Raw genomic sequence first — 18,011 nt, forward strand, 5'->3', positions numbered from 1 at the left:
TTTCTTAGTATTGTTAATCTCATTGATTCTGCCAGAGCTGTAGAGCTACTGTTGGCGAATTAATGTGAGGCATGTCCTAATATGTTTGAATGGTAGCTGATAGTTTTCTCTATATTGTTATAGAAAATACTGGTTCCTGTCAGGTGCAGACAAGCCCTCCAGTTGCGAAGAAAGCTATTGAAATTGAATTCAAGGAAGATGGCTTGAAGTATATGGAAAGATTATTGATTAAGAAGCATAGAAGGTATTTGCTGGATTGCTGCAATACACAAGGGACTTTAATCTAATTGCTTATTCTAAAATAGTGCAATCAAAGTATTCAGGCAGTAATATTGGAAAATACTCCTTCATAGGGAAAGGAGTTGCTGATTTAAAATGGTTATTGGGAATGACTTTATGGATGTCAAGGTAACTTAGGGTATAATGTTACCAATAATTCTGAAAGTGTTGAAAGTGAAAGTGTTGTGAAGGGTTGCAATTTTATAAATTGAACTTGATTATCTCAGTAGATTTGCACATAGCGCTAAGCCAAACCATGGCTTTCTACAAGCAGAAGTGTGTGGTTCCCTTGAGAAGAAATCACATCCCCTTTGCACCTCCTCTGATCCTGCTGCTGCTGCTGCTGCACTACCAGGGCTAAACCGTGGTTTGGCTTAGCATGTCATCGAAACCCGGGCATGTTATTTGTCACACAGCAGACGAATCGGGAGCTGAAACCAAGGTTTGTTCTTGGGTTTCATCTTGTGATTTGTCCAAAGGAGTTAAACCATAAAGCCTTGGTTCTGATGACACGCTAAGAACCAAACCATTGTTTAACTCACAGTAGCAGGACCAGAGGAAGAGCAAAGCAGCTTTGGTCTCTCTGGGATCCTGCATGTTTGTGCTGCACCATGGCACTATGCCTCTGTGTTGTGACTGAGACTCAGCAAAAGACCCAGTCTGGAAGTAGATAACCATTGTGGGTAGTCAGGATCAGTTTTCTCACATTCTCTCTGCATACTAAAAAGAGTAACAGTGTGATAATAGGCTTGCAGTTTTAAAGCATTTCCCTCCTCTTTGTTTTTTTAGAACTCCAGTTGATAAGTTGCCAGATAGTATTATAACAGATGAACTGAAACTTGAAAAGCCGCAGATTAATGAACCTGATGACACTTGGGTTGGAGGAGAGGATGATGATGATGAAGACGATGATGATATAGCATTTGCTCGTTTTGAAGGTTTGCTGGGCTTCTCAATCCGTTATAGAGTACTTTTATGCTCCCAGTGGCAAGCTACATCAAGAATCTGAATGGCTAATCAGGTTTATGGAATAATTGCAATTGGGACATACTGAATTCCCAAAAAGCAATTTGACAATTTACAAAGTTAAATTAAGATGCAGTTGCACCAACACGCAAATGGTGGTATGGAAAGTTGGGAGTGTGAGGTGAAGCTATTGTGCAGCCATTTCATTCCTTGCCCAGAAAGGATAATATTTGAAGTACATTAACCCACTCTCCCCATATGAAAATGGTTGTGTCACCCAGTCCTGAGCGATGCAGGAATTGAGAAGGTTGGGCTTGACAAAAGCCAGCTATTGCAAATGTATTTTTCTTCAGTTTGTGAGATCTTAATACCCTTTCAGTGCTTCCAGTCTGCAAAGTCTGTAGATACAGGGTGCTTTAATATTTCCTTTTTTGTTTATTTGCCGACTCCACACGGCTGATAAAATCTGGTAGGAGACAAGTGAATATGGATGTCCTTAGAACCAGTGAATTTAGGGGTGTTTAGGTGATTGTTCTTGAGAAAGGCTCTTGGCTTTCCCCTCAAAAACTTCATGTGTCGGTTACATATTACACTGTAATATCAGAAATGAAACTGGAAATACATTGTCCAGGCGAGTCCTTAAAATTTTTCCTTTCTCCAGACAATCCCTTGTTACCAACCTTATCCAGATTAGTTAATCCATAATGGGGTTTGGGTTTTTTTTTTGTCTCTGGCTCCATCCATCGCTCTGCCCACCGCACTTACTTTTCTTGCGAAATTATACTGCTGTTGAGCCATCATCCTATCCTTTTGATTCTCCATGTTTTCAGCATTTCCCCCCCATTCACTGAGCTGTTATCACACATTGTTACTACAGATAGGGATGTTCCTGCTTAGCACAAAGCGTACTACCCTAATGCTTTCAATTATTCACACCTAGAACAAGAGGCAAGAGAATACCTTGCCATTAGCGCTTCCTCAACAGACTGGAATGGCTGGCACTGCAATTTCGCAGCTGCGTAAGAACAATTATTTAGTACAAATCTAAAATACAAACACTGGCAGAGTTTTAATTTTTAATTCCAGCTAAAGAAATGAAAAAGTACTGGGCAGATGTTTCCAAAGGAGAAGAGCCCGAGGCACTTCTTGCAAACGTTGAGTCCTCTCTGGAAATCAGGGTCCTTGAAGACGTAAGTGTTTTATTGCCTGGCTAGTGCAAGTTCAGTTTCATTTGTTGCACTTAGTAGACTTCACAAAATATACAGTAGCATAAATGTGTACAAATGGGATCGCCCACCACATACAATTTCCTTTGTCTGCATTCCCGTGACAGTTAACTTGACAGGCTTGTTTTAACAAACCCACGGTTGACCGCAGTAGCACGAAGCGAGGTGAGAAGAACACAAATAATCTAAGCAGAGCTGAACACTGGTAACATTAACAGCAGTTAAAGCAGAAAATAAATAAATGTGGGATCCGTTGCATTACAGGCTTGTCAGGAGGAAGAAATATGGACATGAGTTTGAGAAGTGGTTGCAAAAGGCATAATATGCAGCATGAATGGCCCATCTTTCTAACAAATATTCAGGGCAGTTAGAGCTGGATTGCATTACAAGCCCAAATGTTTCTGCATTGTTTATGTGTTAACTTTACGTAGCCATTCTTTTAATGAATGCAGCCAAGGCAGCGGAACATTTTCATGGATTCCCTGGCATCATCTGATGGCCTAAATTTAGCCAATATTTTTTGCTACATTTTGAGTCAGGGCTTACCTTGCACTTATTTTTGGTACCCTGGAATATGCTAAATAATGTGCACCAAGAGTGTACTCTTTTTAAGTTACAGAGAGTGCCTTGGTTATGTCAGCAAAAAAGCAAACTCAGCCCTTGTGGCTGGGATTAAGGGGGTGGGTATATAGGTCCAGGGGACCCCCTGAATTATAGCCTCTGTCCTATTAGAAGGAAAGTGCAGAATGAGCTCTATTTATACCCTACCTACTTATGCTGTGAAGGCACAGCTGACTATGCTGGACCAAACAGGTCATTGATTTTTATAACAATTCTTGTGGCTTCTGCTTCGATGAAATGGATTTGCCCAGTCAACAAGCGTAAAATGAATGCACTATATTAAAACTATTTTCTACACAGGCTTATTATTAAGAGCAATTGTTGAGAGTCATTAGCTCCCAAACAGTGGCTTCTCTCCTTTTTGTTATCTATCCGTATTGGGAGGCAAAGTGGGATGGGAATGAAACTTGTCTGGTGCAACAGGAAGCCTTGTTAGTTTGTTTAACAAATTTTATATGCTGCTTGGTGGTAAGAAAAACTGTTTTAAGCGGTCTGCAAAAATATAAAATATTAAAATTATCTGTTAAAAATCGGCCCAATCCTCAGACAACCAAGGGTTTGCTCTGTATTGCCTACAGTACCATGTAATTGTTTAGATTTTAGGTTACAGTATTGCGAACATGACTGGGCTTAGGATGGAGTGGACTGAGATTCTCTTTTGAATGAATGAATGAATGAGTTTTCTTTCTGATAAGGCTTGCAAAGAGGAGCCAGAAGAACCTGCCAATTTTGTGGTGTCAGAAGCTGGATGTGATGATTTGATTGATTACAGGTAATGATTACAGCCTAATTATGGAACATGGTTACACACATTTGTGCTGACACATTTTGATTTGCATCCTGCAGTTTTCCCTGGGAATTTTTTATTCAAACCAGAACCTGAACAGGCATATATTAGAGAAGAAAGTAGCCCATTTCATGCGATATTCCAAGGCAAGGGGGCTCCAAGCACTGAAAAGGGGTAGCAGCATTGCACTGCTGGCCCTGCTTCCAGGTCACCTGATTCCCCAAGCCCCACCCCTGATGTCCACACATTGAGTGTAAACACCTGCAAAACAGAAGCCTGTAGGTGTAAACTTCCGGATCCATTGAAAATCTGTTGGCGTATAAGGCTAGGCATGCAGGCTTCCATTTTGCAGGTGCCTATCCATAGAGTGTAGGGCTGGCTGATCAGAAGGTCAGCGGTTTGAATCCCCGTGACGGGATGAGCTCCCGTTGCTCTGTCCCAGCTCCTGCCAACCTAGCAGTTCAAAAGCACGTCAAGTGCAAGTAGATAAATAGGTACCGCTTCGGTGGGAAGGTAAACGGCGTTTCCTGGTTTGCCAGAAATGGCTTAGTCATGCTGGCCACATGACCTGGTAGCTGTCTGTGGACAAACGTCGGCTCCCTAGGCCTATAGAGTGAGATGAGCACCGCAACCCCAGAGTCGTCCGTGACTGGACCTAACGGTCAGGGGTACCTTTAAGTTTACCTATGCATTTTGCAGGTGTCAGAGGTATGGAAAGGGAAGCCACATTACACCAGAGGCAGGACCTGGAGGCCAATGCTGTTGGCTTTTCAGTGTATAGATGCCCCCTTACCTTAATAATGCATGAAGGATCTTCCCAACATAGACCTATTACGAGCATAAGGAGAACCATGCTGGATGAGGCTCAAGGTCCAGCATATATTTCTCAAAGTGACCAGCCAGATGCCTGTGGAACCCCAAAGGCAGAACATGCACATGACAGCACTCTTCCCACTTGTGATTCCCATTAGCTGGTGCATACTGCCTTCAACAGTGGAGTTATCTGGCTTCTGATTTTAAGTTGTAAAAGCCCCATTGCCTCATCCCCTTCATGTGAGCAATGTGTGCAGAGGCTTCTTCATCTCTTCAGAGTCCGCTTCAACTAAAGGATCTCATCCGCTGCTCAGTCTCCTGAAAATCATATTTTAGAATCTTTAACTTGGCCTCATTTTTTCCCTTTGTTTCCTGAAACATATAGCACATATTTTTGTACTTAAATTGCAGCTTTTTTTTAAAAAAGGAGTGCAATTAATGAAGTTTTCTGTGTGGAATGTAAATGCAAAAGTCATTATCCCAGATAAAAATCATAATCACCACACCAAATCAGTATCAAATGGCTTCAGTGTAAAATTATCACATGGTCTGAATGTGGCAGCTGGACTGGTGACTGGGAGTGGTTGCTGAGACCATATAACCCCAGTCCTGAAAGACTGGCTCCCAGTACGTTTCCAAGCACAATTCAAAGTGTTGGTGCTGACCTTTAAAGCCCTAAATAACCTCGGCCCAGTATACTTGAAGGAGTGTCTCCACCCGTTCAGCCTGGACACTGAGGTCCAGCTCCAAGGGCCTTCTGGCGGTTCCCTCACTGCGAGAAGTGAGATTACAGGGAAGCAGGCAGAGGGCCTTCTCAGTAGTGGCGCCTGCCCGGTGGAATGCCCTCCCATCAGAGGTCAAGGAAATAAAAAACTATCAGACATTTAGAAGACATCTGAAAGCAGCCCTGTAAATCGGTAAATTTTTAATGTCTGATGTTTTACAATGTTTCATATGGCTGGAAAAACCCAACCAGATGGGTGGGGTATAATAATAATAATAATAATAATAATAATAATAATAATAATAATAATAATAATAATAATAATAATAATGTGTTTTAAAAGCCTTTCTTTAAAAAGAAGTCATTTTCACACACACACACACACAAATATATGTATTTATATATGTTTATCTCCCATAGACCTGTAGGAAGTTTCTTTAATGTCATTTCTGGTCATTTTCTGTTCCAATTTTTGTCTTGTACCTCAAGTGGTCCCATGTCGGAAAATCAGAAAACTGAACCTGACGTTTTTCTGGCGCAAGCTGGCAATATTACCACCAGGTCATCACTTTCACCTGCAGCTCAGAAAGAACAGTGTGTAAATATGCTTCATAATAAACAGAAAGAAACACCTCGAGGTGAGCTTATGGTAGTCACTTCTACTGGTAAACGAGGATTTGTGTTGACATAGTTTTCTCCCCCAGAGTAGGTGGTTTGTGTTGGCACAGATGTCTTAACCCGTGGATAAGTGACAACTTCTGTGCTTATTCCCAAAGGCGCACACCTTCCTAAAAACCAATAGTGGGTACCTTTTAGCCTCTATACATAACTAACTGTTTCTGTTGACTATGCAGTCAGGCAGGAGGCCTGAATCTCCCAGCATTCAGAAATGCTGGATGAGCCTTTGACCCTTAAGCATCATTCCTGGAGTATGTACCACCGAGTAAAGATTTGTTTAAGGGAAACAGCTTAAGGTGAAATGTGGCAAGAAGGAAATAATAAAATATAGCTATCTGCCTGCTTTCAAACTTACATAGGCGGTTCTTTTGTGGACTGAACCTACTTTGTTCCTAACTTCTATCTGGATGTGCAGCCCCTGAGTGCAGGTCCCTGGTTTTACATGCGAGTTGATGTAACTTGTGTGTTAATGGCCTATTTTAAGGCAGTCATTTGAGAAACTACATGCAGGGATTTGAACTGACACGGTTTCTTTCTTTCTCTCTCTCTCTCTTTTGCTTCAATTCTTTAGCAAGAGCACCTTTTGCAGAGTCAGGAAGAGCAGATGGCGCTTGGGGCTGTTCCGGCGCAGAGGAAACGGTTCCTAGCACCCCTTTTAAAGGAGCTGCAGCAAAAGAGAAACATTCGAAGACAAGGAAAATTAGCACTCGCAAGAAATCGGAGCAGGCTTCTAGACCGCCCAAATCGGCTCCGAGGGAACCTTGCGCAGCGATGTCCGCAGAGTCACACGAAGCGTCGCCACTCACTGCCAAGTCTTCAGTGGTAATAAATAAATAAATAAAAGGAATTAAACTCCACTTTTGTTTTTTGGGGAGAGGGGGCAGGTGCCATTTCCTCGTTATTTGTTGAACTATTAGTAGAATAACAGCGGGAATAAATGTCTGTCTTGTATGGCGCACTGCACTTTTTTTCATTTCATCTTGTGAATGGGGCCATTTTTGTGCCAGTTGAACCACTGCATTGTTTCATCTGTCCGGAGGGATGAGAAGAGCAGGTGTGGGGAAAGGGGACAGTACAGGATGCAGAAGGAAAGAAGCTTTCTTATTCCTAAGTCTCTACAGAAGGAAGGGCTCTGGCTCAGTGAGAGAGCATCTGCTTTGCATTCAGAAGCTTCTGGGTTCAATCCCTGGTATCTCTGGGTAGGGCTGGGAGAGAAATCCTGAAGGGTTTCTGCCGGTCTCAGTATAAACCATGAAGCTCTTTGGGTGACCCTGGACTAGTTCCTCCTCTCAGACTAGCCTACCTCATAGGGTTGTTGTGGGGATTAAATAAGAGGGAGAACCAAGTATGCCACCTTGAGCTCCTTGAAGAAGAAAAAAGGAGAGGTATAAATGCAGCAAATAAACAACAAGCTTCTACCCAAGCAAGAATAGGGAGGTAAAAGCATAGGTTGGCTCTACCTCCTGGTTGACTGCTAGCATTTCCTCTTCCTCACCCTGTTTCATTTAGGACTCTTTGGTGGCAATATTTCCCATTCATAGAATAATTCAATGAAAGGATCCAACAAATGGAAAAGATTCATTTCAATGGATTATCCACATACTTTCCCCCATGGGTGGCTCCCTGAACAGAATCCAAGAGGAAATCCCCGGGGGGGGGGGAAGGAAAATACTACCCACCCTCCAAAAGTATCTCAAGGGAGCCCCCCACCCCCATTTTTCTCCCATTCTAGGAACGAGGAGGCCCCATGTAACTCCTGCCTGGTGGGACATTGGGAAGATGATTTTCTCCTCCTCCTCTTCCTCCTTACTATTTTAATCTCCCATACATCCACACAATTGACTTTGGGGAAGGGTCTTGAGAGTGCCTGAAATTGGAGGATTTCTTTTTTAGTTTAGAGGCAATTGTGATTAATTGGTACATAATCTGTAGAACTAAAGAATACACAGGCAAGAGAGCATTGCTTGCGGAGGTTGTGTTCCTGCCCCCCCCCATGCATGTCGATGGAGCACGTATCAGTGTGCTCCATCCCCCCCGCTCCTGTTTTGCCCCCATTCTGCTTTCTTTTGGGTCCCAAGGGACCTGCACATTGACAATCGTCCTTCAATTGGATGCATCTAAAACGGTTGCTGCCTGTGTAATTTTTTTGTGCCTGCATATTTTGCTTTCCGGCAAAACTCTATGAACAGAATCAAGCAAGAAATTAGGATTCTGCTAAAGGAGTCATCTTTAAAAAGTTATATAAGTGTAAACTATTTCTTTAATCCATTCTGAGTTACAAGCCAATGGTCAACAGCTCAACAGGGCCACAGTGCAGAGAAAGTTTCATTGTCATCATGCTAGGAGGGGATGATAGAATAGTTCTTTATTACATACTACTACCTTCCTTTGGGGATGCGGGTGGTGCTGTGGTATAAAACCACTGAGCCTCTTGGGCTTGCAGATCAGAAGGTCGGCAGTTTGAATCCCCACGACAGGGTGAGCTCCCGTTGCTCGGTCCCAGCTCCTGCCAACCTAGCAGTTCGAAAGTGCGCCAAAAAAGAGAGCAAGTAGATAAACAGGTACCGCTCCGGTGGGAAGGTAAACAGACTTTCCGTGTGCTGCTCTGGTTTTGGTGTTCCATTGTGCCAGAATGGCACTTAGTCATGCTGGCCACATGACCCAGAAAAATTGTCTGTGGACAAACGCCGGCTCCCTCAGCCTGTAAAGCGAGATGAGCACCGCAACATCAGAGTTGTCTGCGGTTGGACTTAACTGTTGGGTCCGTTACCTTTACCTTTTACCTTCCTTTATTTTTGTTTGATTTGGCTTTCTTAGACTTTGATGCCTTCCTAGAGGGGTTTCAAACAGCATCTAGGAACAATATTGGCCAAGTTGTTTATAAGTATCTGCCCACCACCCCTTCTGCAAAAAGCAGAAGCCGCATCAGTAGGTCAGACTTTTCACTGCCTAGGTCACTTATTATTTAAGGAGTAAGCAAGGGCAAGGACTAGATTTGTTCATTAAAAATTAGAGGGAAAAAATATTCCAGTGTGGTAGATTTAGAGGATATGTTTCTAAGATGAGCTGTGGTTTTTTTGGGTGGTTCTCTCTCTCTCTCTCTCTCTCTCTCTCTCTCTCTCTCTCTCTCTCTCTCATTGTTAAAGTGTGTTTTTGGTTATATAAATTGAAGATTGATTAAAGGGCAGATTGATTATTTACTTGATAAGATGTTTGCTTTCCCTAAATATGGCATATAGTTTTTTTATGGAATTGCATTTTGTGTATGCACTGTTGATTTGGATCTTGATTTTTGCTGTTATGTTGACAACCACAATTTTTATTTTAATTTAAAAAATATATACAGAAAGTGAAGAGAAATAAGAAGCAGTGGCTCGGAATTTGCTCTCATTCATTAGCTCTGGAGGGGCTAGGAATACTATTAGGGACTCAAATTGGAGGAAAACAGATCAGTAGCTTGCTGGACTCTAACCTTGGCAGGAATTTCAGAATATTCTTAAAGCAGACATTTGGGAAACTTTGAGCCTGCATTCCCAGCAACCCCAGCCAGCATGGCCAATGGTATGGGATGCTATGAGTTGTAGTTGCAACAAAATCTGGAGGCCCACAGACTCTTAAGTCTTGGTGACACAGTATATAATAGAGGATTTTTTGTGCTTGCCTTGTAAGATGTACATCTAATGTATTTAATGCAACCACAGCAATGCAGTTTTTGTGACCTTTTAAAAGTCTGAGTTTCATTTTTATGCATAATTTCAACCCTGTGTAACTAAGCGAATTTCAACATTGCCAAAATTCCTAGCTTTTTGAAGAAAGACAAGATAATACATGTGGATAACTTTAGCTTTTTAATATCCGTATGATATTTAAAGAATAGTTTTAAGGGTAAAGCTGTACACCATATGGCGCTGTGGGGTAAACCACAGAGCCTAGGACTTACTGATCAGAAGGTCGGCAGTTCGAATCCCTGCGATGGTGTGAGCTGCCGTTGTTTGGTCCCTGCTCCTGCCAACCTAGCAGTTCGAAAGCACATCAAAGTGCAAGTAGATAAAGAGCTACTGCTCCGGTGGGAAGGTAAACGGCGTTTCCGTGCGCTGCTCTGGTTCGCCAGAAGCGGCTTAGTCATGCTGGCCACATGAGCCAGAAGCTGTACGCCGGCTCCCTCGGCCAATAAAGCGAGATGAGCGCTGCAACCCCAGAGTCGGCCACGACTGGACCGAATGGTCAGGGGTCCCTTTACCTTTACTATTAAACCATTGTTCAGGATTGGCTGCAAACCAGGTTGTCAAACTGATTGAATCGCATTTTCCAACCAGGATTAAAGCGGCCATTGTAAGTATACTTTGTTGGGAGCAAGTCCCATTGAACTCAGGGGCCTTCCAAGCAGATGCGCATAGGATTACATTGTCACTGTTCCATCTGTGTCAAGCAAACCATGGTTAAGGCAGCTTTTCAGCCTCTCCCAATTGCTCTTGCTTGCAAATTGACAGTCAGGCCATGTTGGTGTTTTCCTGTACAGCCCCACTTAGACACAAGTTAATTTAGCTGAGAAAGGTACACCTGGGTTAGTACCAACACAGCGCGCCATGGTTAGTACTAACCTGGTTTAACCATTCTTTCTTCACCAGGACATAGAAGATTTCATATTTTAAAAATGCAAGTTTGCTGGGAAAGCTTATGTCAAGGGGCTTCAAAACAGCGTTGTCTTCCCAATCTTCTTTCTCTCCCCAGTTGTTACAGGAAATAGCCCAGAAGGAGAAACCTAGCTGTGCCCCATATCGAGGGCTTGAGGAATTCTTTACAAGCTGTGAGCAAGTTATGATGGAATCGTTTCCTTCACCACGTGCAGGCAGGCAATCGCCAAGCCGTGGCATTTCATTTTCAGGTAGTAATGCAGAATCAAACACCTGTTTCCATGCGTGTTGCTTACTGAGCACATTGGCTTTAGGGCATGGTAGCCTCAGTTGCATATTTAAGTACCCAAAGCATCCTTATCTGGAGATGCCAGGTCTAGGACATCATGTATAAGTGCATTTGGCATAAGCTGGTGTAACTGCCATACTGAGAAGGCGCAAGGAAAAGATTGTAGCAGCAAAACCAACGAGACAAAAGCATGTCATTCTTTCATGCTTTAAGTTGTAAAGCCGTGTTTATCATACTTGTAGTGGGAAACGCAATTATGTAAGTCACCTGGAAATGTCTTGATTTTCCTCTCTGAAGCAAAGCTTTGATGAGGCCTGTTTTCCCTTAATAACTGTGCATTAAGCTCTTTGGGAAATTATTAAGGAGCCATTAGCAGTCATAAATCAGTTGCTTGAGTACACAAGCTAATTGCTAAATGAAAATTAACAAGCGACTTACTTTCACTCTTCTTAGAATGTGTTTGTATTTTGCTCTTGTACTCTTTTGAAGTGAAAGTTAGGGTCCAGCCTTCCCAGATCACTCTGGCTTGCAGCCTTGGAGGGATCCTGCACTGAAGGGTTCAGCTATGGCCAGGGACAATTCCCACCAACTGTGGCTGCCACTATGCGCTTTATATATAAAGACTGTGCATAGGTTTCAGCTGGAGACACTGTTTGATGGCAGGACAATGTTATACCCAGTATCCAAGAGTTTCCATTCTAATCCTCCGGGCACAATTCAAAACGCTCATCTTGTTCTGTGAAACTGCTAATGACCATGCCCCATTGTACCTTAACATGTTTTTGTTTAGGCAAACCTGTCTAGATGTGGAGAAATTATATGTGTTTTATTTCTTTTTAGCTACTGTTTATTTTAATCATCTTTCAAATATTTTAAAATGCCTAATTTTAACTGTTTTGTATTGATAATTTCAATGTTTCATTTTATACTTTTGAAAACCGCTTAGAGATTTTTATTTTTTACAACCAGGTAACATATAAATTTTATTAAGCAAATAAAATAAAATATCTGAAAGACCTTCATCCAATCAAATGTTTTTAATTTGATCTGATCACCTGCCTTTTAACAGACTAATCTTAATTAACAAATAATTAAATGTGCAAAATCTCAGTATAGGTGCTTGTTGACATGTTTAAGAAGCAGAGATAATTTAATAAACTATAAGTCCATATGCAGCAGTAAAGGCCCCCTCTTCATTCTTTATTACACAAAACAGGAGAGCCTCTAAAAATTAACAGTTTGTGGAATGAAAGTCACCCTTGTTCATTGATGCTGGTGCCATCAATTAATCAGCTAACAATCTAGTGGACTGATGGTGGCGATTAAACCAATCAAAGCTTGCATTTTTTCTCTCTTCCCCACCTCTCATTCCATCTGTTGTCTTTGTGCTGTGTAAGTCCCATTTACTGGAATTAGACCTCAACTTGGCACACAGAATTGTAGAAGGTGAAGCCTTAGCTGCGCATGGAAGCAAATAGTTGGGGAAACGTCATCTGTTTCATTTCTGTGTGCCAGTTTATTGTTAAAGGCACGGGACCAGGGAAGGAAGAGGCAGAACTCCTGTAAAGTAGGACCTGAAAGTCCTGGGAATGGAGTGAGGACCCAGTGCATGTAAATAATCTGTGTGGATGCCAGGGGCGTACAAAGTGGGGGGCGGAGGGGGCAGTCCGCCCCGGGTGCCACTCTGTGTGTGTGTGTGTGTGTGTGTGTGTGTGTGACAAGATGGCCCCTGCCTCCCCCCAGCTGTAGAGCGACCAAGGGCGCACACAACCAGTATGGGCGCAGCTCACGCAGTGTCCGTACAGGCTGCAGCTCTCTCACACCGTCCGTACGGGCGTCTGTATGGGTTGCCTCTCGCATGGCGACCACACGGGATGCTGCGCATGCGCCACCGGGTGGTTCGTCCCGCCCTGGGTGCCTGAGAGGGTTCCTCCGCCACTGAGTTTGGATTTGATATCCCGCCTTTCACTCCCTTTAAGGAGTCTCAAAGCGGCTAACATTCTCCTTTTCCTTCCTCCCCCACAACAAACACTCTGTGAGGTGAGTGGGGCTGAGAGACTTCAAAGAAGTGTGACTGGCCCAAGGTCACCCAGCAGCTGCATGTGGAGGAGCGGAGACTCAAACCCGGTTCTCCAGATTACGAGACTACCGCTCTTAACCACTACACCACACTGGCTCTCATTTAAAGGCAGGTGTAATCTGTCCAACCAAATAATGCTTTAAGAAGAAAATTTTGATTATGGGAATTAAACATCTACCTTTTTCAACTCCAGGGTCTCAGCAGTGGATGAGGCAGTTCAGCTTAAGTGAATGTGCTGATGAGTCTGTAGTGCAAGATGTCTTGGAAAGAGAGCTTGGCAGACCATCAAGTAGACTGGGAAGGCAAAGCCCAGGTTCAAGAGCTTATCGGTCGAAGTTGTCCATCGGTAAGAGCCCTACTTAAAACACATGCTTGCATGGTGAAACCAGGACGAAGTACATCCACTGTTGCTATTCCTGATTTTCCCGGGTTCCAAAATGTGCAGAGCGCCTCCATGAGGACTAGAGGCTCCTTACTTCACAAATTCACTTTCCAGCTCACAGAACAAGAACTGAAGGGAGTAGGAGGAGAGCTGTGTGCGTGTGTGTGTAATTATAATGACGAATTGGGGGTGGGGTTTAAGTGCTTGTATAACTCCTGAGTTAAGTATCTGGCTTTTCTTGAACAAAGAAAGCGGATTTTGATATATTTTTTTAAAAAAATCAAAAATGGGTTGCAAGAGTTCATGTATTGATAGTGTCATATTTACTAATAGTAAACTCCTTTCCCAAGTGTGGAGCATGACTTTGGTATTAGTGGGTTGAAAACAGTACCACCTACACATAAGAGGATGGGGGGACCACAAAGTTTGCAGATAAGCAAAAAACAATAATACTTCGGTTGAAAACTCCTATTTTAACATATCACAGAATTTTCCTCCTGCCCCTGTTACTTCATGACTGTATGTGCAAGTATGATGAGTTTTCATGCTTTCATTTTTTGGGGTTTCATGTTAAAAAAAGTTAGATGTAATTGGGCCTTCAATATTACTTCAGCCTGATTCCTGTCCAGACTGAGGTGGTTTCTAGATTTGGAAATGCAGTGCTGCTTAGTGTGTTTGTAAACACCCTTTGGACCCATGCTTAATGTTTTCTAGAATAGGGAAGGACTTTTTATGCATATCTTTAGAAAAGGAAATTTTTGTAGTAGGTCTTTAACAGCAAATCATTCTCACATTTTCAGAAAATGCATCTGCAAGGCCCCTTTCTGCAAATATTCCTATTTGCAGAACCATCACACCCACACTTCGCCCTTCTTCAGTTCTTCAGACAGGATCCGAAAGCTCAGCTACCTGGCCTTTATCCCGAGCAGCTTCTGAAATTTCAGAAATTGAAGGCATTGATGTCACCGAACATGATGATCCTTTCTTGGAATACAGTACTGATCAACAAGCCTTAGCAGATTTAGAAGACGAATGGCAAAGTAATGCGGGTAATTATGCAATATCATTAAACTCCCATTCTGAAAGATGTATTTTTGGTAGCTTGATTATCTGTATAGTCTGCGTTTATGCTCAGCTGGATGTTTTTCATTTTCCCATATTCTCTGGATTATAAAGAAGGAAGTCCACAATATTGGGACATAAGCAACAACACTTCTCTGATTCCCTGATCCCTAGGCAAACATTGGGTGAAGTCGGGCAGGCACAAACTAAACATACCCAACTCCCTCAACTGTTCCTTATAAGGTTTGGTTTGGACCCTTGATCATCTTGCATGAAGGCAGAAGAGAGAAGTACTATTACTATTACTATTACTATTACTATTACTATTACTACCCCTGATGTGGACACTGTACTTCTGTTGATGCAGCCTAGAGTAGCATTAGCATTTTTGCTGCTGCATCACACTGTTGACCCATGTTAAGCTTGTGGTCTACTAAGACCCCAAGATCCAGGTGTCTCCCATCTTATATTTGTGCAGCTGGTTCTTCCTGAATAAGTGTTAAACCTTACATTTGTCCCTATTGAAATTAATTTTGTTAGTTTTGGCTCAGTTTTTGCCCTCTATGCTCCAGCCAGCCAAGCAACCAACACAATCAGAGTTCAAGGACGCCTTCTAGCCTGGCAGGAGCGCTCAAGGAGAGTGCAGAATAAGGCTGGTGAGGGGTGTGGCTCAGAAGGTTGTGTGGCCTGTGGAGAGTCCCAAGGGCCAGATAGAAAGATCCAGGGGCCACATTTGATACCCAGGCCTGAGGTTCCCCTTCTCTGGCATAGCATATTGGAGTTATAGAACAATCGGAGCAGTCTGCATAGGGCTGCTTGTGGAGGGTTTAGAGGACCCTGAGGCAGGGGCAAAAAGGGGGGCTTGTAGAAATGAATTGGAATAATAAAGAGTAGAGAGGGTTTAGCGATAGGCATGGGGCATTAGTGAGCAGAAATAGCAAGCGGAAGCTTGGACGGGGACCAGTTCATACATTGCACATTCATCACTCAGTTTTAGCAGAAAGTGCAGATTACTTCCAATGAAAAATACTGTGTGCTCTAGAATCAAGTCTAGAATATACATTAACACTCACGGCAGGGATTCTGGTCTCTGTAGCGAAATTCAAATCCCACAGATGGGATTGTTTTGAACAACTCATTGGCCCACAACTTGTTGAATGTCTAAATGGAATCAAAACATGACCATCCTGCCTCAGATTTTGGGTGACCCTCAGATGTACTCAGTGTTAGGAGCTCGTCCTACACTCGAGTAGGACCCTGGCAGAGACACATGCCTGCCTGGCATGTTCTCTCCCTCCTGGTCAATCGTTCGGGAGCTTCAAAAGCTTTCTTCAGCCCGAACATCACAGGGACCGATGCCAACAGACATCAACACACTTAGGGATCCGCAGAGTCTTCGCAGTTGCGTAACAGACCTCAGCAACTCAGCATTTTGGCTAATCTACTTTATTTACATATAAACACACACGGAGCACTGCAACATGGCTCCCTCTCTCTCTAGCATCAGGCAGCAAAGAGAAAAAAAACAAAGGACAATAGTCCCACTTCACGGAACACAGTAACACAAACATCCTGTCTCGGTCACTTCCCACTCTGTGGAGTCAAAACATACACCGTCATGTGAAAGACAAAAATCCCATGACTGCAATCATGGAGCAGGCATTCTAACACTCAGTCCCCCATGCAGTTTCCACAAGATGCACAGCAGCTGTGCCTACCCCTGTTAATCTGTGTTGCAGAGTGCAGACAGGGAGAATTGCAGGATCAGTTGGAGCGATGCCTTTGCTAGCATTTCCAGGTTAGCACTAAAGCACTGAATGGGCAGTGTGGGATGCTCTCATAAGGGTATAATAACAGAGGCAGGTGCTATGTATTATGAACTATAGTACTATGGACTTGCCCTACATTGGAGAGTTTCTAGCAATATTTTGAACTGGAGTATATACCCCTCCCCCAGTTTTAATACACAATATGTCACATTTTGATGGCTCTGACTGTTCTTTCTCATGCCATATGAGAATTTCAGGCACCTTAGCATTTCTGTTGCTTGTTACTAAAAGAAAATACTTACAAAATTTCAGATCCTTGGGAAGAATTCAGTGACTTAAGCTCTGGAGACTTCAGTAGACATTCAAAGGGGGTATGTCAGAATTTTCCCGAATTCCTTAATAGCCATGAAATAAAAGACTACAGTAAAGGTGATGCTATAAGGTGAGTTAATCTTGCCATTAACTTTTACAAGAGGGTAAAAGAAATGTAAAAGCTAAATCCAGCATTTCACATTCTGTGTAACAACGAACTTTCCTTTATACGATGCATGTGACAAAATCAAATCAGAATTCTGCTTATAAACACTAGAGGTCTGCATGGTTTGCCAGAAGAGTCCTGCACCCTCTCATCTAGGTTAATTTATTTTTCCTAATTATCTGCTAATATGGCTTGTTTCTCAATTATCAGCTCATCTCCTCTTCACTGAGAAGTGATTAATTATGCAAGATTTGAAAGCATTAACTTTCCCCAGCTTTTGTTCTTTTTTAAAAAAATAGAGCCTTCCAATGAGAACCCTGTTCAGGACACTTTCTCATCCTGCTTTTTCAAAGCCTGCTATCTCCCACCATGGGGCTTTTTCTTGCCCCAGACATGTAAGAACAGTAAGATCGCCTCCAAGCTTCACATGTAACATGCAACATGGTTCTTTTTTTGGGGGGGGGGGCATGCAGGCAGCAGAGATTACATTCTTTAGAAAAACAGGAAAAAAATTTTTTTGACTGTGTGGTATGTTGAGCTTGGTGTATCAAGTGTACCCAACAGAGATGTGCGCCAACAATAGGCAGAGCCAGCTAATTTTGATTTTGTTCCCAACATCCTGCATGTTCAGTTCCACAGTCACTATAAACACGGAGGCTGTGGAGGAGGCTGACAACCATTGCCATTCCCTTGATTGGTTGTAAGTCAGAAGGTAGGCAAAAGGGCCTGAATATAGCTCAGTTGGTAGAGCACAAGGCTCTTAATCTCTAGATTGTGGGTTCTAGCCCCACGTTGTGCGAAAGATCCCTGCATTGCAGGGTGTTGTATTAGGTCACCATTGTGGTCCCTTCCAATTCTACAGTTCTGTGATTCTATGAGGGCAGGTCTCACCTTTTTTGCACTATACCCTAACATTTGCAAGTGGCTTTTGTTTTTAGATTTGCGTTTTACTTCCTGTTTTATATTTGGCAAATAACCAAACAATTTAACCCCTGTGTTGCAAACAATAGTTAGTAATATCCAAGGCAACACGATGACCAAATACAGTGATACAATACCAATATACACTCTTTATATAATATGAAATATATGAAATCACATAAACAGAAAACTTATGAATCTCTGAAAGTCACAAAATATTCACTCTTAATAGATTCTCTTGAAAATATAAAACCAAATAAACATAAGTCTTATAAGTCTCTGAAAGAAGCAATGAATCAGAT

At 42.6% G+C, this 18,011-nt stretch overlaps 1 protein-coding gene and 1 long non-coding RNA gene across 2 annotated transcripts in view; one reads left to right on the forward strand and one right to left on the reverse strand.

Moving 5' to 3' along the window:
• The window catches only part of LOC308585209, a 493,513-nt gene that overhangs the window by 368,024 nt on the left and 107,478 nt on the right, over window positions 1-18,011 (reverse strand). The gene's annotated exons all lie outside the window — the stretch shown is intronic.
• The window catches only part of ZBBX (zinc finger B-box domain containing), a 41,197-nt gene that overhangs the window by 22,518 nt on the left and 668 nt on the right, over window positions 1-18,011 (forward strand). The window contains exons 10-19 of the mRNA XM_081190141.1: window positions 124-244; window positions 1,069-1,217; window positions 2,332-2,435; window positions 3,788-3,864; window positions 5,906-6,054; window positions 6,666-6,916; window positions 10,826-10,979; window positions 13,291-13,443; window positions 14,280-14,528; window positions 16,623-16,752. Of these exons, the coding sequence (XP_081046267.1) occupies window positions 124-244; window positions 1,069-1,217; window positions 2,332-2,435; window positions 3,788-3,864; window positions 5,906-6,054; window positions 6,666-6,916; window positions 10,826-10,979; window positions 13,291-13,443; window positions 14,280-14,528; window positions 16,623-16,752 (1,537 nt within the window). The remainder of the gene's footprint in view (window positions 1-123; window positions 245-1,068; window positions 1,218-2,331; window positions 2,436-3,787; window positions 3,865-5,905; window positions 6,055-6,665; window positions 6,917-10,825; window positions 10,980-13,290; window positions 13,444-14,279; window positions 14,529-16,622; window positions 16,753-18,011) is intronic.

This window comes from Podarcis bocagei (assembly GCF_964188305.1).
Source record: "Podarcis bocagei genome assembly, chromosome: 4".
NCBI lineage: Eukaryota > Metazoa > Chordata > Lepidosauria > Squamata > Lacertidae > Podarcis > Podarcis bocagei.